General features: G+C 56.1%; 1 protein-coding gene across 2 annotated transcripts in view; it reads right to left on the bottom strand.

The window, feature by feature from the left end:
* KTI12 (KTI12 chromatin associated homolog) overlaps positions 1-19,071 on the bottom strand; it is a 29,628-nt gene extending 10,557 nt beyond the window's left edge. The window contains exons 1-3 of one of the 2 annotated variants that reach the window (XM_075582881.1): positions 18,886-19,071; positions 10,695-10,746; positions 4,252-4,304 (exon numbers count right to left, since the gene is read on the bottom strand). In XM_075582881.1, the coding sequence (XP_075438996.1) occupies positions 4,252-4,304; positions 10,695-10,746; positions 18,886-19,033 (253 nt within the window). In that variant the 5' untranslated portion in view covers positions 19,034-19,071. Of the gene's footprint in view, positions 1-4,251; positions 4,305-10,694; positions 10,747-18,794 lie in introns of both variants that reach the window. The other variant, XM_075582882.1, reaches the window with a different exon arrangement.
* Between the last annotated feature and the right edge of the window lie 485 nt (positions 19,072-19,556).

Genomic DNA, 19,556 nt, shown 5'->3' with positions numbered 1-19,556 from the left:
AAATAGTAACAAGCTTTCATGGAAAAGATTAGGTTTGTGGCTGAGGACAGAAAGGTCAAACCTCAGAGTTTAGTCTGGAGGCAAAAGCTCGTCACAAAAAGGGAGAAAAGGGGTTATTTTCTAATAACGGGATTAAGGCAAGAGGTGAAATCCCCTTTAAACTTCGATCACGCACAGGACTTAACCACTGTCACTTTGCCCCTACGTGGGACTGACCCTTTAACCCATTAAACACGTCCCTGTCATTAGGTAACTTTGCCACTACGTGGGACCGACCATTTAACCCATTAAACACGTCCCTGTCATTAGGTCACTTTGCCCCACGTGGGACTGACCCTTTAACCCATTAAACACGTCCCTGTCATTAGGTCACTTTGCCCCTACGTGGGACTGACCCTTTAACCCATTAAACACGTCCCTGTCATTAGGTCACTTTGCCCCTACGTGGGACTGACCCTTTAACCCATTAAACACGTCCCTGTCATTAGGTCACTTTGCCCCTACGTGGGACTGACCATTTAACCCATTAAACACGTCCCTGTCATTAGGTCACTTTGTCCCTACGTGGGACTGACCCTTTAACCATTAAACACGTCCCTGTCATTAGGTCACTTTGCCTCAATGTGGGACTGACCATTTTACCCATTAAACACGTCCCTGTCATTAGGTCACTTTGCCCCTACGTGGGACTGACCCTTTAACCCATTAAACATGTCCCTGTCATTAGGTCACTTTGCCCCTACGTGGGACTGACCCTTTAACCCATTAAACACGTCCCTGTCATTAGGTCACTTTGCCCCTACGTGGGACTGACCCTTTAACCCATTAAATACGTCCCTGTCATTAGGTCACTTTGCCCCTACGTGGGACTGACCCTTTAACCCATTAAACAAGTCCCTGTCATTAGGTCACTTTGCCTCAATGTGGCACTGAACATATATTAAACTATGAGGCGAGTATTACTAATGCTGGAAGGTGTTATTTAATGCAGCGCCAATCCTATAAACGATACGATTAAGGCATTTTAATGAGGACCAGCGTAGTTTCATTTCCTCAGGGAAGCGTAATGTAACTGTGTCCCTGACACATATAGCAGAGAAGGTCCCGCTCTGAGGCTGTGTCACTGCATTAATAATGAATGCGTTAGTAATTGATACCACGCTCGTGTGAGGGAGGCGTATATATGTATTATTTATAGGGTGACAGAGCTGCTAGGTTAGTGGGAATAGGATTAACACGGGAGACGCGCTGTAACAATGTGCGGACAGTAACGGCATTCCTCGTGCAAAGCAATTAACCTCTGCAGTGCCAGAGCAGCAAGCAACAGTGCTCTGCCCCTCCCCGCACCCACTCTCCTACATCCCTCCCGCACCTCCTCCCCACCCCTACATCCTTCCCCGCACCTCCTCCCCACCCCTACATCCTTCCCCGCACCCACTCTCCTACATCCCTCCCGCACCTCCTCCCCACCCCTACATCCTTCCCCGCACCTCCTCCCCACCCCTACATCCTTCCCCGCACCCACTCTCCTACATCCCTCCCGCACCTCCTCCCCACCCCTACATCCTTCCCCGCACCCACTCTCCTACATCCCTCCCCGCACCTCCTCCCAACCCCTGCATCCTTCCCCACCCCTACATCCCTCGCACCTCCTCCCAACCCCTACATCCCTCCCCGCACCTCCTCCCCACCCCTACATCCCTCCCCGCACTCACTCTCCTACATCCCTCCCCGCACCTCCTCCCCACCCCTACATCCCTCCCCGCACCTGCTCCCCACCCCTACACCCCACCCCTACATCCCTCACGCACCTCCTCCCCACCCCTACATCCTTCCCCGCACCTCCTCCCCACCCCTACATCCTTCCCCGCACCTCCTCCCCACCCCTACACCCCACCCCTACATCCTTCCCCGCACCCACTCTCCTACATCCCTCCCCGCACCTCCTCCCAACCCCTACATCCTTCCCCAACCCTACAGCCCTCACTCACCTCCTCGCACCTCCTCCCCACCCCTACATCCTTCCCCGCACCCACTCTCCTACATCCCTCCCCGCACCTCCTCCCAACCCCTACATCCTTCCCCACCCCTACATCCCTCGCACCTCCTCCCAACCCCTACATCCCTCCCCGCACCTCCTCCCCACCCCTACATCCCTCCCCGCACTCACTCTCCTACATCCCTCCCCGCACCTCCTCCCCACCCCTACATCCCTCCCCGCACCTGCTCCCCACCCCTACACCCCACCCCTACATCCCTCACGCACCTCCTCCCCACCCCTACATCCTTCCCCACCCCTACATCCCTCGCACCTCCTCCCAACCCCTACATCCTTCCCCGCACCTCCTCCCCACCCCTACATCCCTCCCCGCACTCACTCTCCTACATCCCTCCCCGCACCTCCTCCCCACCCCTACATCCCTCCCCGCACTCACTCTCCTACATCCCTCCCCGCACCTCCTCCCCACCCCTACATCCCTCCCCGCACCTGCTCCCCACCCCTACACCCCACCCCTACATCCCTCACGCACCTCCTCCCCACCCCTACATCCTTCCCCGCACCTCCTCCCCACCCCTACATCCTTCCCCGCACCTCCTCCCCACCCCTACACCCCACCCCTACATCCTTCCCCGCACCCACTCTCCTACATCCCTCCCCGCACCTCCTCCCAACCCCTACATCCTTCCCCACCCCTACATCCCTCACTCACCTCCTCGCACCTCCTCCCAACCCCTACATCCCTCCCCGCACCTCCTCCCCACCCCTACATCCTTCCCCGCACTCACTCTCCTACATCCCTCCCCGCACCTCCTCCCCACCCCTACATCCCTCCCCGCACCTGCTCCCCACCCCTACACCCCACCCCTACATCCCTCACGCACCTCCTCCCCACCCCTACATCCTTCCCCGCACCTCCTCCCCACCCCTACACCCCACCCCTACATCCCTCCCCACCCCTACATCCTTCCCCGCATCTCCTCCCCACCCCTACATCCCTCACGCACCTCCTCCCAACCCCTACATCCTTCCCCGCACCTCCTCCCCACCCCTACATCCCTCATGCACCTCCTCCCAACCCCTACATCCTTCCCCGCACCTCCTCCCCACCCCTACATCCCTCCTCGCACCTCCTCCCCACCCCTACATCCCTCCCCCGCACCCCCACATCCCTCCCCGCACCCACACTCCTACATCCCTCCCCGCACCCCCACTCCTACATCCCCTCTGCCCCTCTTCCCACCCATACACCCCTCCCTCCCCACCTCTCTGTCCCTCCTCCCACCCCACTGACCCTCCTCCCACCCCTACATCCTTCTGCCCATCCATACCCCCCAGACCCTACACCCCTCTCCCTCTGCCCCCCCTCCCCCCTACACCCCTCTGTCCCCCCTCCCCACCTCTACACCCCTCTTCCCACCCCTCCCCACCTACACCCCTCTGCCCACCCCTCCCCGCCCCTACACCCCTCTGCACCTCTTCCCACCCACCCCTCTGTCCCTCTGCCCCCCCCTCCTCACACCTCCCCCCCCTCCCCACCCCTCTGCCTCTCTTCTCACCCTCCTCACACCTACACCCCTCTACCCCCCCTCCCCACCCCTCTGTTCCTCTTCCAACCCTTCTGCCCCTCTTCCCACCCACACACCCCTCCCTCCCCACCCCTCTAATTAGATTGTAAGCTCCTCGGAGCAGGGACTCCTCTTCCTAAATGTTACGTTTGTCTGAAGCACTTATTCCCATGATCTGTTATTTATATTATTTGTTATTTATTTGACTACCACGTGTATTACTGCTGTGAAGCGCTATGTACATTAATGGCGCTACACAAATAAAGACATACAATACCCGTATACGCGTCTCTCCCCCTCTCTCTCTCGGCATCCCTCCCTGCATAATCTCTTATGTCCCGTCCCCCCCTCCCTGTCACCTCTTCCTACCCCTGCACCCCCCTTCTGCCCACCACCAACTGCTGGTCTCTCTGGCAGTACAGGGGTTAATGGGTCCGTCCCCCACACGACCAAAGCGACAGGGACGAGTTTCATTGGTTAAAAGGTTAGTGACATCATCAGACTGGAATGAAAGCGTCATTCGTCTGCCATGTTTTTGTATCCCGGGCCTCAGGGATATCTCCCCCCCCCCTCCTTTTGAGGTTTAATGCACCCGATACGTAAATTTACATTGGTTACAACGGGGGCATTACCCCGGGAGGGGCCCAAGTGAATGACACCCCCTTAGAGAGGAACTGAAAATACCTTTAATATAGTTGAGTGAATCCAGAATGACGACGTCGTCTTTGTTCAGCTTCCTGCAACAGGAAAACGAGTGACGTGAGTAAGAAAGTGACAAAAGCCCTGCCCTTCCCCATTATCTCTTAGACAGGGGTGAGCAAACTTTTCATGCCGAGCCCCCCTTTCATCCATGAAGTTTCTCGGCCCCCCCCCCCTGCCTGATGTAATCAAAATCACATGGAAAAAAAAACCTTTATTAAACGGTATACAATGAAAATACAAATATGTCTAAGTACTTATTTCAACAGCTCGCGCTTGCAAAATTAGGCTGCGTCCACGCTGCCGCTGAGAGCGGTGACATCACCAACTCTCCAAGCATGAGCGCAGCGTGTCCTGCATCATTTTGCAAACGGGGATCGGGGCTATTTTTGTGTGCTGTGTGCATTTGCTGCTGAGCGCGCTATAAAGTCAATTTTGTTTGTCTCCCCAAGCGCCAAGCTTGGGAGAGCGTACGTGTACAAAGGCAATACTTTTGGGGGGGGCATTTATCCACCTCTTTGCTTCCTCCATTCCCTCTCTTCCCCCCCCCCCTGCTCGTTGGCTTGCTATCCCCAGTGTCATCCAAACTCCTTCCTACAGTATTATTTATTTATTTCCGTTTTCAATGTTGTGTTTTCACAGTTTTTCCCCCCATTATTTCAGTACATTCATAGTATGAGTGACACAGTGGCAGCGACCCTTTCACTGGCAGAGGATCGCAGCGAAGCAGGCTGCCAGCGGAGGAGAGCAGGACCACAGCGCTATTGCAGGGCAGACCCCGAAGGAGGGGCCTTCAGCTCGAGACCACAGCGCTCGGGCCTGCTCCTCCCCGTACCTCCGAAGCCCCTGCGTGTGCGCACACACCATCACGTGGCTGCCCGCGCACATCTTCGGCTGCCCGCCCCGCACATCATCTTGGCCCCCACGCACAGCTTTTTGGCCCTCCCGCGCACAGCGTTTGCCGTCCCGCGCACCCAGGTTTCGCCGCATGCAGCCTGCGCCCCCCAAAATAATCTTGCGCCCCCTTGCCCCTCCAGTTTGCGCACCACTGCATTCAATCACAACACACACACTCAATCACAACATATTCACCCAATCACAACCAACACAATCACAACACACACACAATCACAACCAACACAGATACAACACACATACTCAATCACAGACAACACACACACACAATCATAAGTCACACACTTTCACCTGGAGAGGGGGACATGCTCCGATCCCCCATGCTGCTGAAAACTGGTGCGGGAAACACAGGAAAAGAAGGAGGGGCTGTCTGTGTAAAGAGGGAAGCCCCGCCCCCTCTGCAAGGCCCCGCCCCCTCTGCAAGACACAGACAGAGAAGCAGCCTCAGCACGGAGCTTCTGGCCGCCCGTGCACAGCTCTGCCCGCCCCCAGGTTTACCCGCGCACAACACGCGCACAACACGCAGAGCGATCCGATAAAACGCAGAGCAATCCGATAACACGCAGAGCGATCTGATAACACGCAGAGCGATCTGATAACACGCAGCGCGATCTGATAACACGCAGCGCGATCCGACAACACGCAGAGCGATCTGATAACACGCAGAGCGATCTCATAACACGCAGCGCGATCCGATAACACGCAGCGCGATCCGATAACACGCAGAGCGATCCGATAACACGCAGCGCGATCCGATAACACGCAGCGCGATATGATAACACGCCGTGCGATCTGATAACACGCAGAGCGATCTGAGAACACGCAGCGCGATCTGATAACACGCAGCGCGATCCCATAACACGTATAGCGATCCGATAACACGCAGCGCGATCTGATAACACGCAGAGCGATCCGATAAAACGCAGAGCGATCCGATAACACGCAGCGCGATCCGATAACACGCAGTGCGATCTGATAACATGCAGCGCGATCTGATAACACGCAGCGCGATCCCATAACACGTATAGCGATCCGATAACACACAGAGCGATCTGATAACACGCAGAACAATCTGATAACACGCAGCGCGATCTGATAACACGCAGAGCGATCCGATAACACGCAGCACGATCTGATAACACGCAGAGCGATCTGATAACACGCAGCGCGATCTGATAACACGCAGCGCGATCCCATAACACGTATAGCGATCCGATAACACGCAGCGCGATCTGATAACACGCAGCGCGATCTGATAACACGCAGCGCGATCTGATAACATGCAGAGCGATCTGATAACACGCCGCGCGATCCGATAACACGCAGAGCGATCCGATAACACGAAGCGCGATCCGAAAACACGCAGAGCGTACCGAAAACACGCAGAGCGATCCGATAACACGCAGAGCGATCCGATAACACGCAGAGCGATCTGATAACACGCAGCGCGATCTGATAACACGCAGAGCGATCTGATGACACGCAGCGCGATCCGATAACACGCAGAGCGATCCGATAACACACAGAGCAATCCGATAACACGCAGCGCGATCTGATAACACGCAGAGCGATCTGATAACACGCAGCGCGATCTGATAACACGCAGAGCGATCTGATAACACGCAGAGCGATCTGATAACACGCAGAGCGATCTGATAACACGCAGAGCGATCTGATAACACGCAGAGCGATCTCATAACACGCAGCGCGATCTGATAACACGCAGAGCGATCCGATAACAAGCAGCGCGATCTGATAACACGCAGAGCGATCTGATAACACGCAGTGCGATCTGATAACACGCAGCGCGATCTGATAACACGCAGCGCGATCTGATAACACGCAGCGCGATCTGATAACACGCAGCGCGATCTGACAACACGCAGAGCGATCTGATAACATGCAGAGCGATCCCGTAACACGTATAGCGATCCGATAACACGCAGCGCGATCTGATAACACGCAGAGCGATCTGATAACACGCAGCGCGATCCGATAACACGCAGAGCGATCTGATAACACGTATAGCGATCCGATAACACGCAGCGCGATCTGATAACACGCAGAGCGATCTGATAGCGATCCGATAACACGCAGAGCGATCCGATAACACGCAGAGCGATCCGATAACACGCAGCGCGATCTGATAACACGCAGCGCGATCCGATAAAACGCAGCGCGATCCGATAACACGCAGAGCGATCCCATAACACGCAGCGCGATCCGATAACACGCAGCGCGATCTGATAACACGCAGCGCGACCTGATAACACGCAGAGCGATCTGATAACACGCAGAGCGATCCGATAACACGCAGCGCGATCCGATAACACGCAGAGCGATCTGATAACACGCAGCGCGACCTGATAACACGCAGCGCGATCCGATAACACGCAGCGCGATCCGATAACACGCAGAGCGATCTGATAACACGCAGCGCGATCTGATGACACGCAGTGTGATCTGATAACACGCAGAGCGATCCGATAACACGCAGAGCGATCCGATAACACGCAGCGCGATCCGATAACACGCAGAGCGATCCGATAACACGCAGTGCGATCTGATAACACGCAGCGCGATCCCATAACACGCAGAGCGATCCGATAACACGCAGCGCGATCTGATAACACGCAGAGCGATCCGATAACACGCAGAGCGATCCGATAAAACGCAGAGCAATCCGATAACACGCAGCGCGATCCGATAACACGCAGCGCGATCCGATAACACGCAGAGCGATCTGATAACACGCAGAGCGATCTGATAACACGCAGAGCGATCTGATAACACGCAGAGCGATCTGATAACACGCAGAGCGATCTGATAACACGCAGAGCGATCTGATAACACGCAGAGCGATCCGATAACACGTATAGCGATCCGATAACACGCAGCGCGATCTGATAACACGCAGCGCGATCTGATAACACGCAGAGCGATCTGATAACACGTATAGCGATCCGATAACACGCAGCGCGATCTGATAACATGCAGAGCGATCCGATAACACGCAGCGCGATCCGATAACACGCAGCGCGATCCGATAACACGCAGAGCGATCTGATAACACGCAGCGCGATCCCATAACACGTATAGCGATCCGATAACACGCAGCGCGATCCGATAACACGCAGAGCGATCCGATAACACGCAGAGCGATCCGATAACACGCAGAGCGATCTGATAACACGCAGAGCGATCTGATAACACGCAGAGCGATCTGATAACACGCAGAACGATCTGATAACACGCAGAGCGATCTGATAACACGCAGCGCGATCTGATAACACGCAGAGCGATCTGATAACACGCAGAGCGATCCGATAACACGTATAGCGATCCGATAACACGCAGAGCGATCTGATAACACGCAGAGCGATCTGATAACACGCAGAGCGATCCGATAACACGTATAGCGATCCGATAACACGCAGCGCGATCCGATAACACGCAGAGCGATCTGATAACACGCAGCGCGATCTGATAACACGCAGCGCGATCTGATAACACGCAGCGCGATCCGATAACACGCAGAGCGATCTGATAACACGCAGCGCGATCTGATAACACGCAGAGCGATCTGATAACACGCAGCGCGATCCGATAAAACGCAGCGCGATCCGATAACACGCAGAGCGATCCCATAACACGCAGCGCGATCCGATAACACGCAGCGCGATCCGATAACACGTATAGCGATCCGATAACACGCAGCGCGATCTGATAACACGCAGAGCGATCTGATAACACGCAGCGCGATCTGATAACACGCAGCGCGATCCGATAACACGCAGAGCGATCTGATAACACTCAGCGCGATCTGATAACACGCAGAGCGATCTGATAACACGCAGCGCGATCCGATAAAACGCAGCGCGATCCGATAACACGCAGAGCGATCCCATAACACGCAGCGCGATCCGATAACACGCAGCGCGATCCGATAACACGCAGAGCGATCCGATAACACGCAGCGCGATCTGATAACACGCAGAGCGATCTGATAACACGCAGCGCGATCCGATAACACGCAGAGCGATCCGATAACACGCAGAGCGATCCGATAACACGCAGAGCGATCCGATAACACGCAGAGCGATCCGATAACACGCAGCGCGATCCGATAACACGCAGCGCGATCCGATAAAACGCAGCGCGATCCGATAACACGCAGAGCGATCCCATAACACGCAGCGCGATCCGATAACACGCAACGCGATCTGATAACACGCAGCGCGATCCGATAACACGCAGAGCGATGCGATAACACGCAGAGCGATCCGATAACACGCAGCGCGATCTGATAACACGCAGCGCGACCTAACACGCAGCGCGATCCGATAACACGCAGAGCGATCCGATAACACGCAGAGCGTTCTGATAACACGCAGCGCGATCTGATAACACGCAGAGCGATCTGATAACACGCAGAGCGATCTGATAACATGCAGCGCGATCTGATAACATGCAGCGCGATCCCATAACACGCAGAGCGATCTGATAACACGCAGCGCGATCTGATAACATGCAGAGCGATCTGATAACACGCAGAGCGATCCGATAACACGCAGAGCGATCTGATAACATGCAGAGCGATCCGATAACACGCAGCGCGATCTGATAACATGCAGCGCGATCTGATAACACGCAGCGCGATCTGATAACATGCAGCGCGATCTGATAACACGCAGAGCGATCTGATAACATGCAGAGCGATCTGATAACACGCAGAGCGATCTGATAACATGCAGAGCGATCCGATAACACGCAGCGCGATCTGATAACATGCAGCGCGATCTGATAGCACGCAGCGCGATCTGATAACACGCAGAGCGATCTGATAACATGCAGAGCGATCCGATAACACGCAGCGCGATCTGATAACATGCAGCGCGATCTGATAACACGCAGCGCGATCTGATAACACGCAGAGCGATCCGATAACACGCAGAGCGATCTGATAACATGCAGAGCGATCCGATAACACGCAGCGCGATCTGATAACATGCAGCGCGATCTGATAACACGCAGAGCGATCTGATAACACGCAGAGCGATCTGATAACACGCAGAGCGATCCGATAACACGCAGAGCGATCTGACAACACGCAGAGCGATCTGACAACACGCAGAGCGATGTGACAACACGCAGAGCGATGTGACAACACGCAGAGCGATCTGATAACACGCAGAGCGATCTGATAACACGCAGAGCGATCTGATAACACACAGCGCGATCTGATAACACGCAGAGCGATCTGATAACACGCAGAGCGAAACGATAACACGCAGAGCGATCCGACAACACGCAGAGCGATCCGATAACACGCAGAGCGATCCGATAACACGCAGCGCGATCCGATAACACGCAGCGCGATCCGATAACACGCAGAGCGCACGGTCGACACTTCAGAATGAGTAAACATTTGTGGTTATTTGGTATGGTTTGTTTTTTAAACTAACTTAGTAATACAATATATACTTGTATTTAATGATTTGATATACTTTAACCTTTCAACTTCGGCTCTCAGAGAGCCACGAATCTCTCTCTCCTGCCTGGAATCTGTAATATATAAATCGAAATAAATTAATTATTTCCAATGATCAATTCAACAATTAACAAAGTTATCCCAATATAGACCAGGTCAGCCCTATTTATCACAATATTATATCACAACATGCCCACATTTTCTACAGTATAGGATACTACAGTACTGTAATGCTTTCACTACAACACAATATATCAGAATATGCCCTACACTTTCCATAGGGTACAATCTACCTTTGCTCCTATGTGGGACTGACCCTTTAATCCATTAGGATAAATATTAGTAGCCGGCAGAAGAATTTATTAAGTTATCAGATCAACGTTTCGGTCCCTGTTGGGCCTTTGTCAAGATACCACGTGGGAGCAAAGTGACCTAATGACAGAGACGTGGTTAATGGGTTAAATGGTCAGTCCCACGTAGAGGCAAAGTGACCTAATGACAGAGACGTGGTTAATGGGTTAAATGGTCAATCCCACGTAGGGGCAAAGTGACCTAATGACAGGGATGTGTTTAATGGGTTAAAGGGACAGTCCCACGTAGGAGGAAAGTGACCTAATGACAGGGACGTGTTTAATGGGTTAAAGGGACAGTCCCACGTAGGGGCAAAGTGACCTAATGACAGGGGTGTGTTTAATGGGTTAAAGGGTCAGTCCCACGCAGGAGCAAAGTGACCTAATGACAGGGACGTGTTTAATGGGTTAAAGGGTCAGTCCCACATAGGGGCAAAGTGACCTAATGACAGAGACGTGTTTAATGGGTTACATGGTCAGTCCCACGTAGGGGCAAAGTGACCTAATGACAGGGACATGTTTAATGGGTTAAAGGGTCAGTCCCACGTAGGGGCAAAGTGACCTAATGACAGGGACGTGTTTAATGGGTTAAAGGGTCAGTCCTACGTAGGGGCAAAGTGACCTAATGACAGAGACATGTTTAATGGGTTAAAGGGTCAGTCCCACATAGGGGCAAAGTGACCTAATGACAGGGACGTGTTTAATGGGTTAAAGGGACAGTCCCACATAGGGGCAAAGTGACCTAATGACAGGGACGTGTTTAATGGGTTAAAGGGACAGTCCCATGTAGGGGCAAATTGACCTAATGACAGGGACGTGCTTAATGGGTTAAAGGGACAGTCCCACGTAGGGGCAAAGTGACCTAATTACAGGGACGTGTTTAATGGGTTAAAGGGTCAGTCCCACGTAGGAGCAAAGTGACCTAATGACAGGGCCGTGTTTAATGGGTTAAAGGGTCAGTCCCACGTAGGAGCAAAGTGACCTAATTACAGGGACGTGTTTAATGGGTTAAAGGGTCAGTCCCACATAGGGGCAAAGTGACCTAATGACAGGGACGTGTTTAATGGGTTAAAGGGACAGTCCCATGTAGGGGCAAAGTGACCTAATGACAGGGACGTGTTTAATGGGTTAAAGGGACAGTCCCACGTAGGGGCAAAGTGACCTGACAGGGACGTGTTTAATGGGTTAAAGGGGTTAAAGGGTCAGTCCCACGTAGGGGCAAAGTGACCTAATGACAGGGACATGTTTAATGGGTTAAAGGGTCAGTCCCACGTAGGGGCAAAGTGACCTAATGACAGGGACGTGTTTAATGGGTTAAAGGGTCAGTCCCACGTAGGAGCAAAGTGACCTAATGACAGGGGCGTGTTTAATGGGTTAAAGGGTCAGTCCCACGTAGGGGCAAAGTGACCTAATGACATGGACGTGTTTAATGGGTTAAAGGGGTTAAAGGGTCAGTCCCACGTAGGGGCAAAGTGACCTAATGACAGGGACGTGTTTAATGGGTTAAAGGGGTTAAAGGGTCAGTCCCACGTAGGGGCAAAGTGACCTAATGACAGGGACGTGTTTAATGGGTTAAAGGGGTTAAAGGGTCAGTCCCACGTAGGAGCAAAGTGACCTGACAGGGGCGTTTCATGGGTTAAATGTCGGCCGTGAGGTCACCTACAGAAAGTCACAATCTTCTCTCCCGACCTTGTCGCAGTTTTGCATTGGCCGCTGGAGCTGGGCTGACCGCGGCAGCCATACTGGGTCAGCGGAGAAGTATTTTTGCCTGGTGGATAATACCGCTTTATCTCAGGGGGCCGCGATTTACCTCAGGGGGTGCGCGATTTATCTCAGGGGGCCGCGATTTATCTCTGGGGGGGGCCGCGATTTATCTCGGGGGGGGGCGCGATTTATCTCGGGGGGACCTCCATGTTCAGGTAACGTTAAACAAAATAATAATAACCCCCCCCCCCCCCCGCAAAGATTGAAAATAAAACACTCAGAGGCCTGCGTGAGTTTACCTCATTATGTTAGTAGTGTGTCCTGCTCAGGTTTAGTTAAAACAAACGGTTTTCTAGTGTTCAAAAGCAATATTTTGCCATCATCTCTGGTTTCTGAGGTTACCGTGGCAACCTTCACACTGCACTGGGCTCTGGAGAGAACTCCATTTTATTCTCCCAGGCGCTCAACATCTCCTGCGCGGAGCATCCGATTTGAAGAGTAAAAACGGCGAAAAGGCGACAAGAGATCTCTTAAAGTACATACAAAGATACGCCATCCTCAAATAGACGGCACTTTTAACCTTTTGCTGCCAAGGGGGGAATTCAGAGCAGGCGGGAGCGAACATCAAACTCCTGCCGCTGTAAATTGTGTTCACACACCGCGACACGCTTGTTTGTCACGCTCGGGCTCTGCGGCCGTCACTGCAAACTCACACAGTCTAATGAGATTTCACACTTCCCCGAGGTCTCTTGGCAACAGAAATGACAACTCCGTCTTCTCTCCCAACCCATCGACTCTCTTATATGTTCCAAGAGAGGCTCAGTCCGAGAGGCGGCAGAAAGTAGCGGTACTGTGCCGGGGGCAATGAAACACTGCCCCAGGGGTAACAGGTATTTGGGACCAAGTGTTAAGAGAGATTTCAAAATATTTATGTTTTAATAATCCCCCCCCCTCAAAAAAAAGTACTAGTGGAAACAAAAAGTAGTGGTACTCTGGGGGGATAAATAAAAAGCAGTGGTACTCTGGGTAAATCCTCTCTCCCCCCACCCCGTGAGCTGGAGGTATTAACCCTTGTCGCATACACAAGTCACATGCTCACAGGTGTGCTGTATGTGATACACCATTATCTTCAGCCCTGGCCTCCCCCACCGCTGGGTGAGGGCCTCCCCACTTCTAGATGAGGCCTCCCCCACCGCTGGGTGACGGCCTCCCCACTTCTAGATGAGGCCTCCCCACTTCTAGATGAGGCCTCCCCACTTCTAGATGAGGCCTCCCCCACCGCTGGATGAGGCCTCCCACACCGCTGGATGAGGCCTCCCCCACCGCTGGATGAGGCCTCCCCCACCGCTGGATGAGGCCTCCCACACCGCTGGATGAGGCCTCCCACACCGCTGGATGAGGCCTCCCCCACCGCTGGATGAGGCCTCTCCAGTGATCCCCCAGGTACTGCGATTACAGCCTCTCTTCTCCACGTCGCTCCAACACATGTTCTCATCTCATCCTTCTGTCTTCCTTTTGGTCGTCGTCTTGGTCTTTTAATCTCTCTTGGAATCCAGTTGAGCTCCATCTTTAGCTAACAATTTAAAATGGCGGTGGGTCGGACATTACGCAAGAAGAAATGACCATCACTGGGCAAAGATGGGACTCGACTGGCTTCCAAGAGAGATTAAAAGACCAAGACGACGCCCAAAAAGAAGACAGGAGGATGAGATGAGAACATGTGTTGGAGCGACGTGGAGAAGAGAGGCTGTAACCGCCGTACCTGGGAGATCATTGGGGAGGCCTCATCCAGCAGTGGGACGCCATGGGCTGAAGATGATATCAAACATATATATACTGTACACATCGTGTTCAGGAAAAAAGGGACCCCTTTCGTTTTTCATCATATCTTATTATATATTAGTGAAAGCACTGTATGCCTGTCTGCATCTTCCTGTGTCCCTACGGACAATCTGATTGCACCTTTGGCCTGTCACTCCGCCTCAGGCCATGCCCGCCCCCGCACACCTCTCATTAGTCTGCGGTCCGCCCCCGCACAACTCTCATTGGTCTGCGGCCAACACCACTGCCACACTGTCCCACACCTCACTGACCTACACCACTGACACACTCTCCCACCACTCACTCACTGAGCTTTGGGAACGCTTGCCAGCACCTAACCCTCACTGCTCTGAGAGATTTGCACCTAACCCTCACTGCTCTGAGAGATTTGCACCTAACCCTCACTGCTCTGAGAGATTTGCACCTAACCCTCACTGCTCTGAGAGATTTGCACCTAACCCTCACTGCTCTGAGAGATTTGCACCTAACCCTCACTGCTCTCAACCCAGAAAACCCTGACCTGCTGCTACCACGACAGAACTGCACAATCAGGTACCAGTCTTATTGCTTTCAGCACTGCAACATTCCACACCCTCACACAACACCACACACACCGCACGCTCACACCGCCTCTTACGGCCTACACTGCCAACACACCTCCCCTTCACCTCACCGCACTGTCTCATCCTCACCTCTCCAACGGACCACCGCACCCCCCCCCCCCCCGAGGCAGCAGCGCTGTCTGATCCCCCCCAACCCCCCCCCCCCACACTCCCCCAAAAAAAACCCACACTCCCTGCCTGGCCACTGCCTGTTCCCCTCCGGGGAGGGGGGGTGACTTGGAGCGCCGGGGAGGGGGGGCATGTGCGGAGGGGGGGGGGGGCATGTGCGGAGGGGGGGGCATGTGGGGAGGGGGGTATTAACCACCCGAGACCGCCGCCATCTTGCCCACTCGGCGCCGCGAGGCAGCCTGCCTGGCCACTGCCTGTTCCCCCGCGGGGAGGGGAGTGACTTGGAGCGCCGGGGAGGGGGGGGCATGTGGGGAGGGGGGTATTAACCCCCCCCAACCCGCCGCCATCTTGGCCACTCGGTGCCGCGAGCCAGCACTGCCTGGCCAGTGCCTGTTCCCCCCGCCGGGGAGGGGGGTGACTTGGAGCGCTGGGGAGGGGGGGGCAATGTGCGGAGGGGGGGGCATGTGGGGAGGGGGGGGCATGTGGGGAGGGGGGGGCATGTGGGGAGGGGGGGCATGTGTGGAGGGGGGGGGCAACAGCGCTGTCATCCCAACATTAACCCCCCTCACCACCCCCCCCCCTCCAGGCAACAGCGCTGTGTGATCCCAACATTAACCCCCCCCCCCGAGGCAACAGCACTGTGTCATCCCAACATTAACCCCCCCCTCCAGGCAACAGCGCTCTGTGATCCCAACATTAACCCCCCTCCCCCCCCCAGGGCAACAGCGCTGTGTGATCCCAACATTAACCCCCCCCACCACCACCACCACCCCCCCCCCCCCCAGGCAACAGCGCTGTGTGATCACAACATTAACCCCCCCCCAAACACCCCCCCCCCAGGCAACAGCGCTGTGTGATCCCAACATTAACCGCCCCCACCAGTCACCCCCCCCCCCGGGCAACAGCGCTGTGTGATCCCAACATTAACCCCACCCCCCCCACCACCCCCCCCCCCCCAGGCAACAAACAGCGCTGTGTGATCCCACCATTAACCCCCCCCCCACCACCCCCCCCAGGCAACAGCGCTGTGTGATCCCACCATTAACCCCCACCCACCACCCCCCCCAGGCAACAGCGCTGTGTGATCCCACCATTAACCCCCCCCCACCACCCCCCCCCAGGCAACAGTGCTGTGTGATCCCAACATTAAGCCCCCCACCCCCCCCCCAGGCAACAGCGCTGTCTCATTCAACATTAACCCCCCCCCCCCCCCCCGAGGCAACAGCGCTGTGTGATCCCAACATTAACCCCCCCACCCCCCCCCGAGGCAACAGCGCTGTGTGATCCCAACATTAAGCCCCCCCACCACCCCCCCCAGGCAACAGCGCTGTGTGATCCCAACATTAAGCCCCCCCACCCCCCCCCAGGCAACAGCGCTGTGTGATCCAACATTAACCCCCCCACCCCCCCCCGAGGCAACAGCGCTGTGTGATCCCAACATTAACCCCCCCACCCCCCCCCCGAGGCAACAGCGCTGTGTGATCCCAACATTAACCCCCCCACCCCCCCCGAGGCAACAGCGCTGTGTGATCCCAACATTAAGCCCCCCCACCACCCCCCAGGCAACAGCGCTGTGTCATTCCAACATTAACCCCCCCACCACCCCCCCCCTCCAGGCAACAGCGCTGTGTGATCCCAACATTAACCCCCCCCCCCCGAGGCAACAGCACTGTGTCATCCCAACATTAACCCCCCCCCTCCAGGCAACAGCGCTCTGTGATCCCAACATTAACCCCCCTCCCCCCCCCAGGCAACAGCGCTCTGTGATCCCAACATTAACCCCCCTCCCCCCCAACAGGCAACAGCGCTGTGTGATCCCAACATTAACCCCCCCCCCCACCACCACCACCACCCCCCCCCCCAGGCAACAGCGCTGTGTGATCACAACATTAACCCCCCCCAACACCCCCCCCAGGCAACAGCGCTGTGTGATCCCAACATTAACCGCCCCCACCAGTCACCCCCCCCCCCCCCCCCGGGCAACAGCGCTGTGTGATCCCAACATTAACCCCCCCCCCCCACCACCCCCCCCCCACCACCCCCCCCCCCCAGGCAACAAACAGCGCTGTGTGATCCCACCATTAACCCCCCCCCCCACCCCCCCCCCAGGCAACAGCGCTGTGTGATCCCAACATTAACCCCCCCCCCCACCACCCCCCCCCCCACCACCCCCCCCCCCCAGGCAACAAACAGCGCTGTGTGATCCCACCATTAACCCCCCCCCCCACCCCCCCCCCAGGCAACAGCGCTGTGTGATCCCAACATTAACTCCCCCCACCACCCCCCCCAGGCAACAGCGCTGTGTGATCCCACCATTAACCCCCCCACCACCCCCCCCCCAGGCAACAGCGCTGTGTGATCCCAACATTAAGCCCCCCAACCACCCCCCCAGGCAACAGCGCTGTGTCATTCCAACATTAACCCCCCCCCCGAGGCAACAGCGCTGTGTGATCCCAACATTAACCCCCCCACCCCCCCCCGAGGCAACAGCGCTGTGTGATCCCAACATTAAGCCCCCCCACCACCCCCCCCAGGCAACAGCGCTGTGTGATCCCAACATTAAGCCCCCCCACCCTCCCAGGCAACAGCGCTGTGTGATCCCAACATTAACCCCCCACCCCCCCCCCGAGGCAACAGCGCTGTGTGATCCCAACATTAACCCCCCCTACCACCCCCCGAGGCAACAGCGCTGTGTGATCCCAACATTAACCCCCCCACCCCCCCCCGAGGCAACAGCGCTGTGTGATCCCAACATTAACCCCCCCACCCCCCCCCGAGGCAACAGCGCTGTGTGATCCCAACATTAAGCCCCCCCACCACCCCCCCAGGCAACAGCGCTGTGTGATCCCAACATTAAGCCCCCCCACCCCCCCCCCAGGCAACAGCGCTGTGTGATCCCAACATTAACCCCCCACCCCCCCCCAGGCAACAGCGCTGTGTCATTCCAACATTAACCCCCCCACCACCCCCCCCCCCCGAGGCAACAGCGCTCTGTGATCCCAACATTAACCCCCCCACCCCCCCCGAGGCAACAGCGCTGTATGATCCCAACATTAACCCCCCCCACCCCCCCCGAGGCAACAGCGCTGTGTGATCCCAACATTAAGCCCCCCCACCACCCCCCCCCAGGCAACAGCGCTGTGTGATCCCAACATTAACCCCCCCACCCCCCCCCCGAGGCAACAGCGCTGTGTGATCCCAACATTAACCCCCCCACGACCCCCCCCGAGGCAACAGCGCTGTGTGATCCCAACATTAACCCCCCCCCACCCCCCCCCCCAGGCAACAGCGCTGTGTGATCCCAACATTAACCCCCCCACCCCACCCCCCCGAGGCAACAGCGCTGTGTGATCCCACATTAACCCCCCCCACCCCCCCACCCCCGAGGCAACAGCGCTGTGTGATCCCAACATTAACCCCCCCACCACCCCCCCCAGGCAACAGCGCTGTGTGATCCCAACATTAACCCCCCCCACCACCCCCCCCCCCCAGGCAACAGCGCTGTCTGATCCTCACCTCTCCAACGCCCACCGCACGGAGCTCCTCCTGTGGACGCAACACACACACCCAGCAATGTGCTAAGCGAGTGCAGCCGGGAGCCGCGTACCTGCATACACCGAGTTCCTGTCCGCTCCCAGGGCCTCGTCCCCCACTATAGAGACCTTCCTGCCGCTCCGGATCAGGTGATCCTGCAGCTCCGCAGCCCGGCGACTCTTCCCACTGCAGGGGAACCCGCACATCACAACCAGAGGCATCGCTGAACCAGCCTGGGGAGGGGGAGATCATCACAGTGACGGGGATATGAGGGGAGGGGGATATGAGGGGAGGGGGATATGAGGGGAGGGGGATATGAGGGGAGGGGGATATGAGGGGAGGGGGATATGAGGGGAGGGGGATATGAGGGGAGGGGGATATGAGGGGAGGGGGATATGAGGGGAGGGGGATATGAGGGGAGGGGGATATGAGGGGAGGGGGATATGAGGGAGGGGGATATGAGGGAGGGGGATATGAGGGGAGGGGATATGAGGGAGGGAGATATGAGGGGAGGGGGATATGAGGGGGGATATAATCACAGTGATGGGGATAGGAGGGGGATATAATCACAGTGATGGGGATAGGAGGGGGGATATAATCACAGTGATGGGGATATGAGGGGGGTATAATCACAGTGATGGGGATAGGAGGGGGATATAATCACAGTGATGGGGATAGGAGGGGGGATATAATCACAGTGATGGGGATAGGAGGGGGGATATAATCACAGTGATGGGGGATATG

Source organism: Ascaphus truei, unplaced genomic scaffold (assembly GCF_040206685.1).
Source record: "Ascaphus truei isolate aAscTru1 unplaced genomic scaffold, aAscTru1.hap1 HAP1_SCAFFOLD_2707, whole genome shotgun sequence".
Classification (NCBI taxonomy): domain Eukaryota; kingdom Metazoa; phylum Chordata; class Amphibia; order Anura; family Ascaphidae; genus Ascaphus; species Ascaphus truei.
The sequence above is the reverse complement of the archived record's forward strand: the minus strand, read 5'-3'. Positions and strand labels throughout refer to the sequence as shown.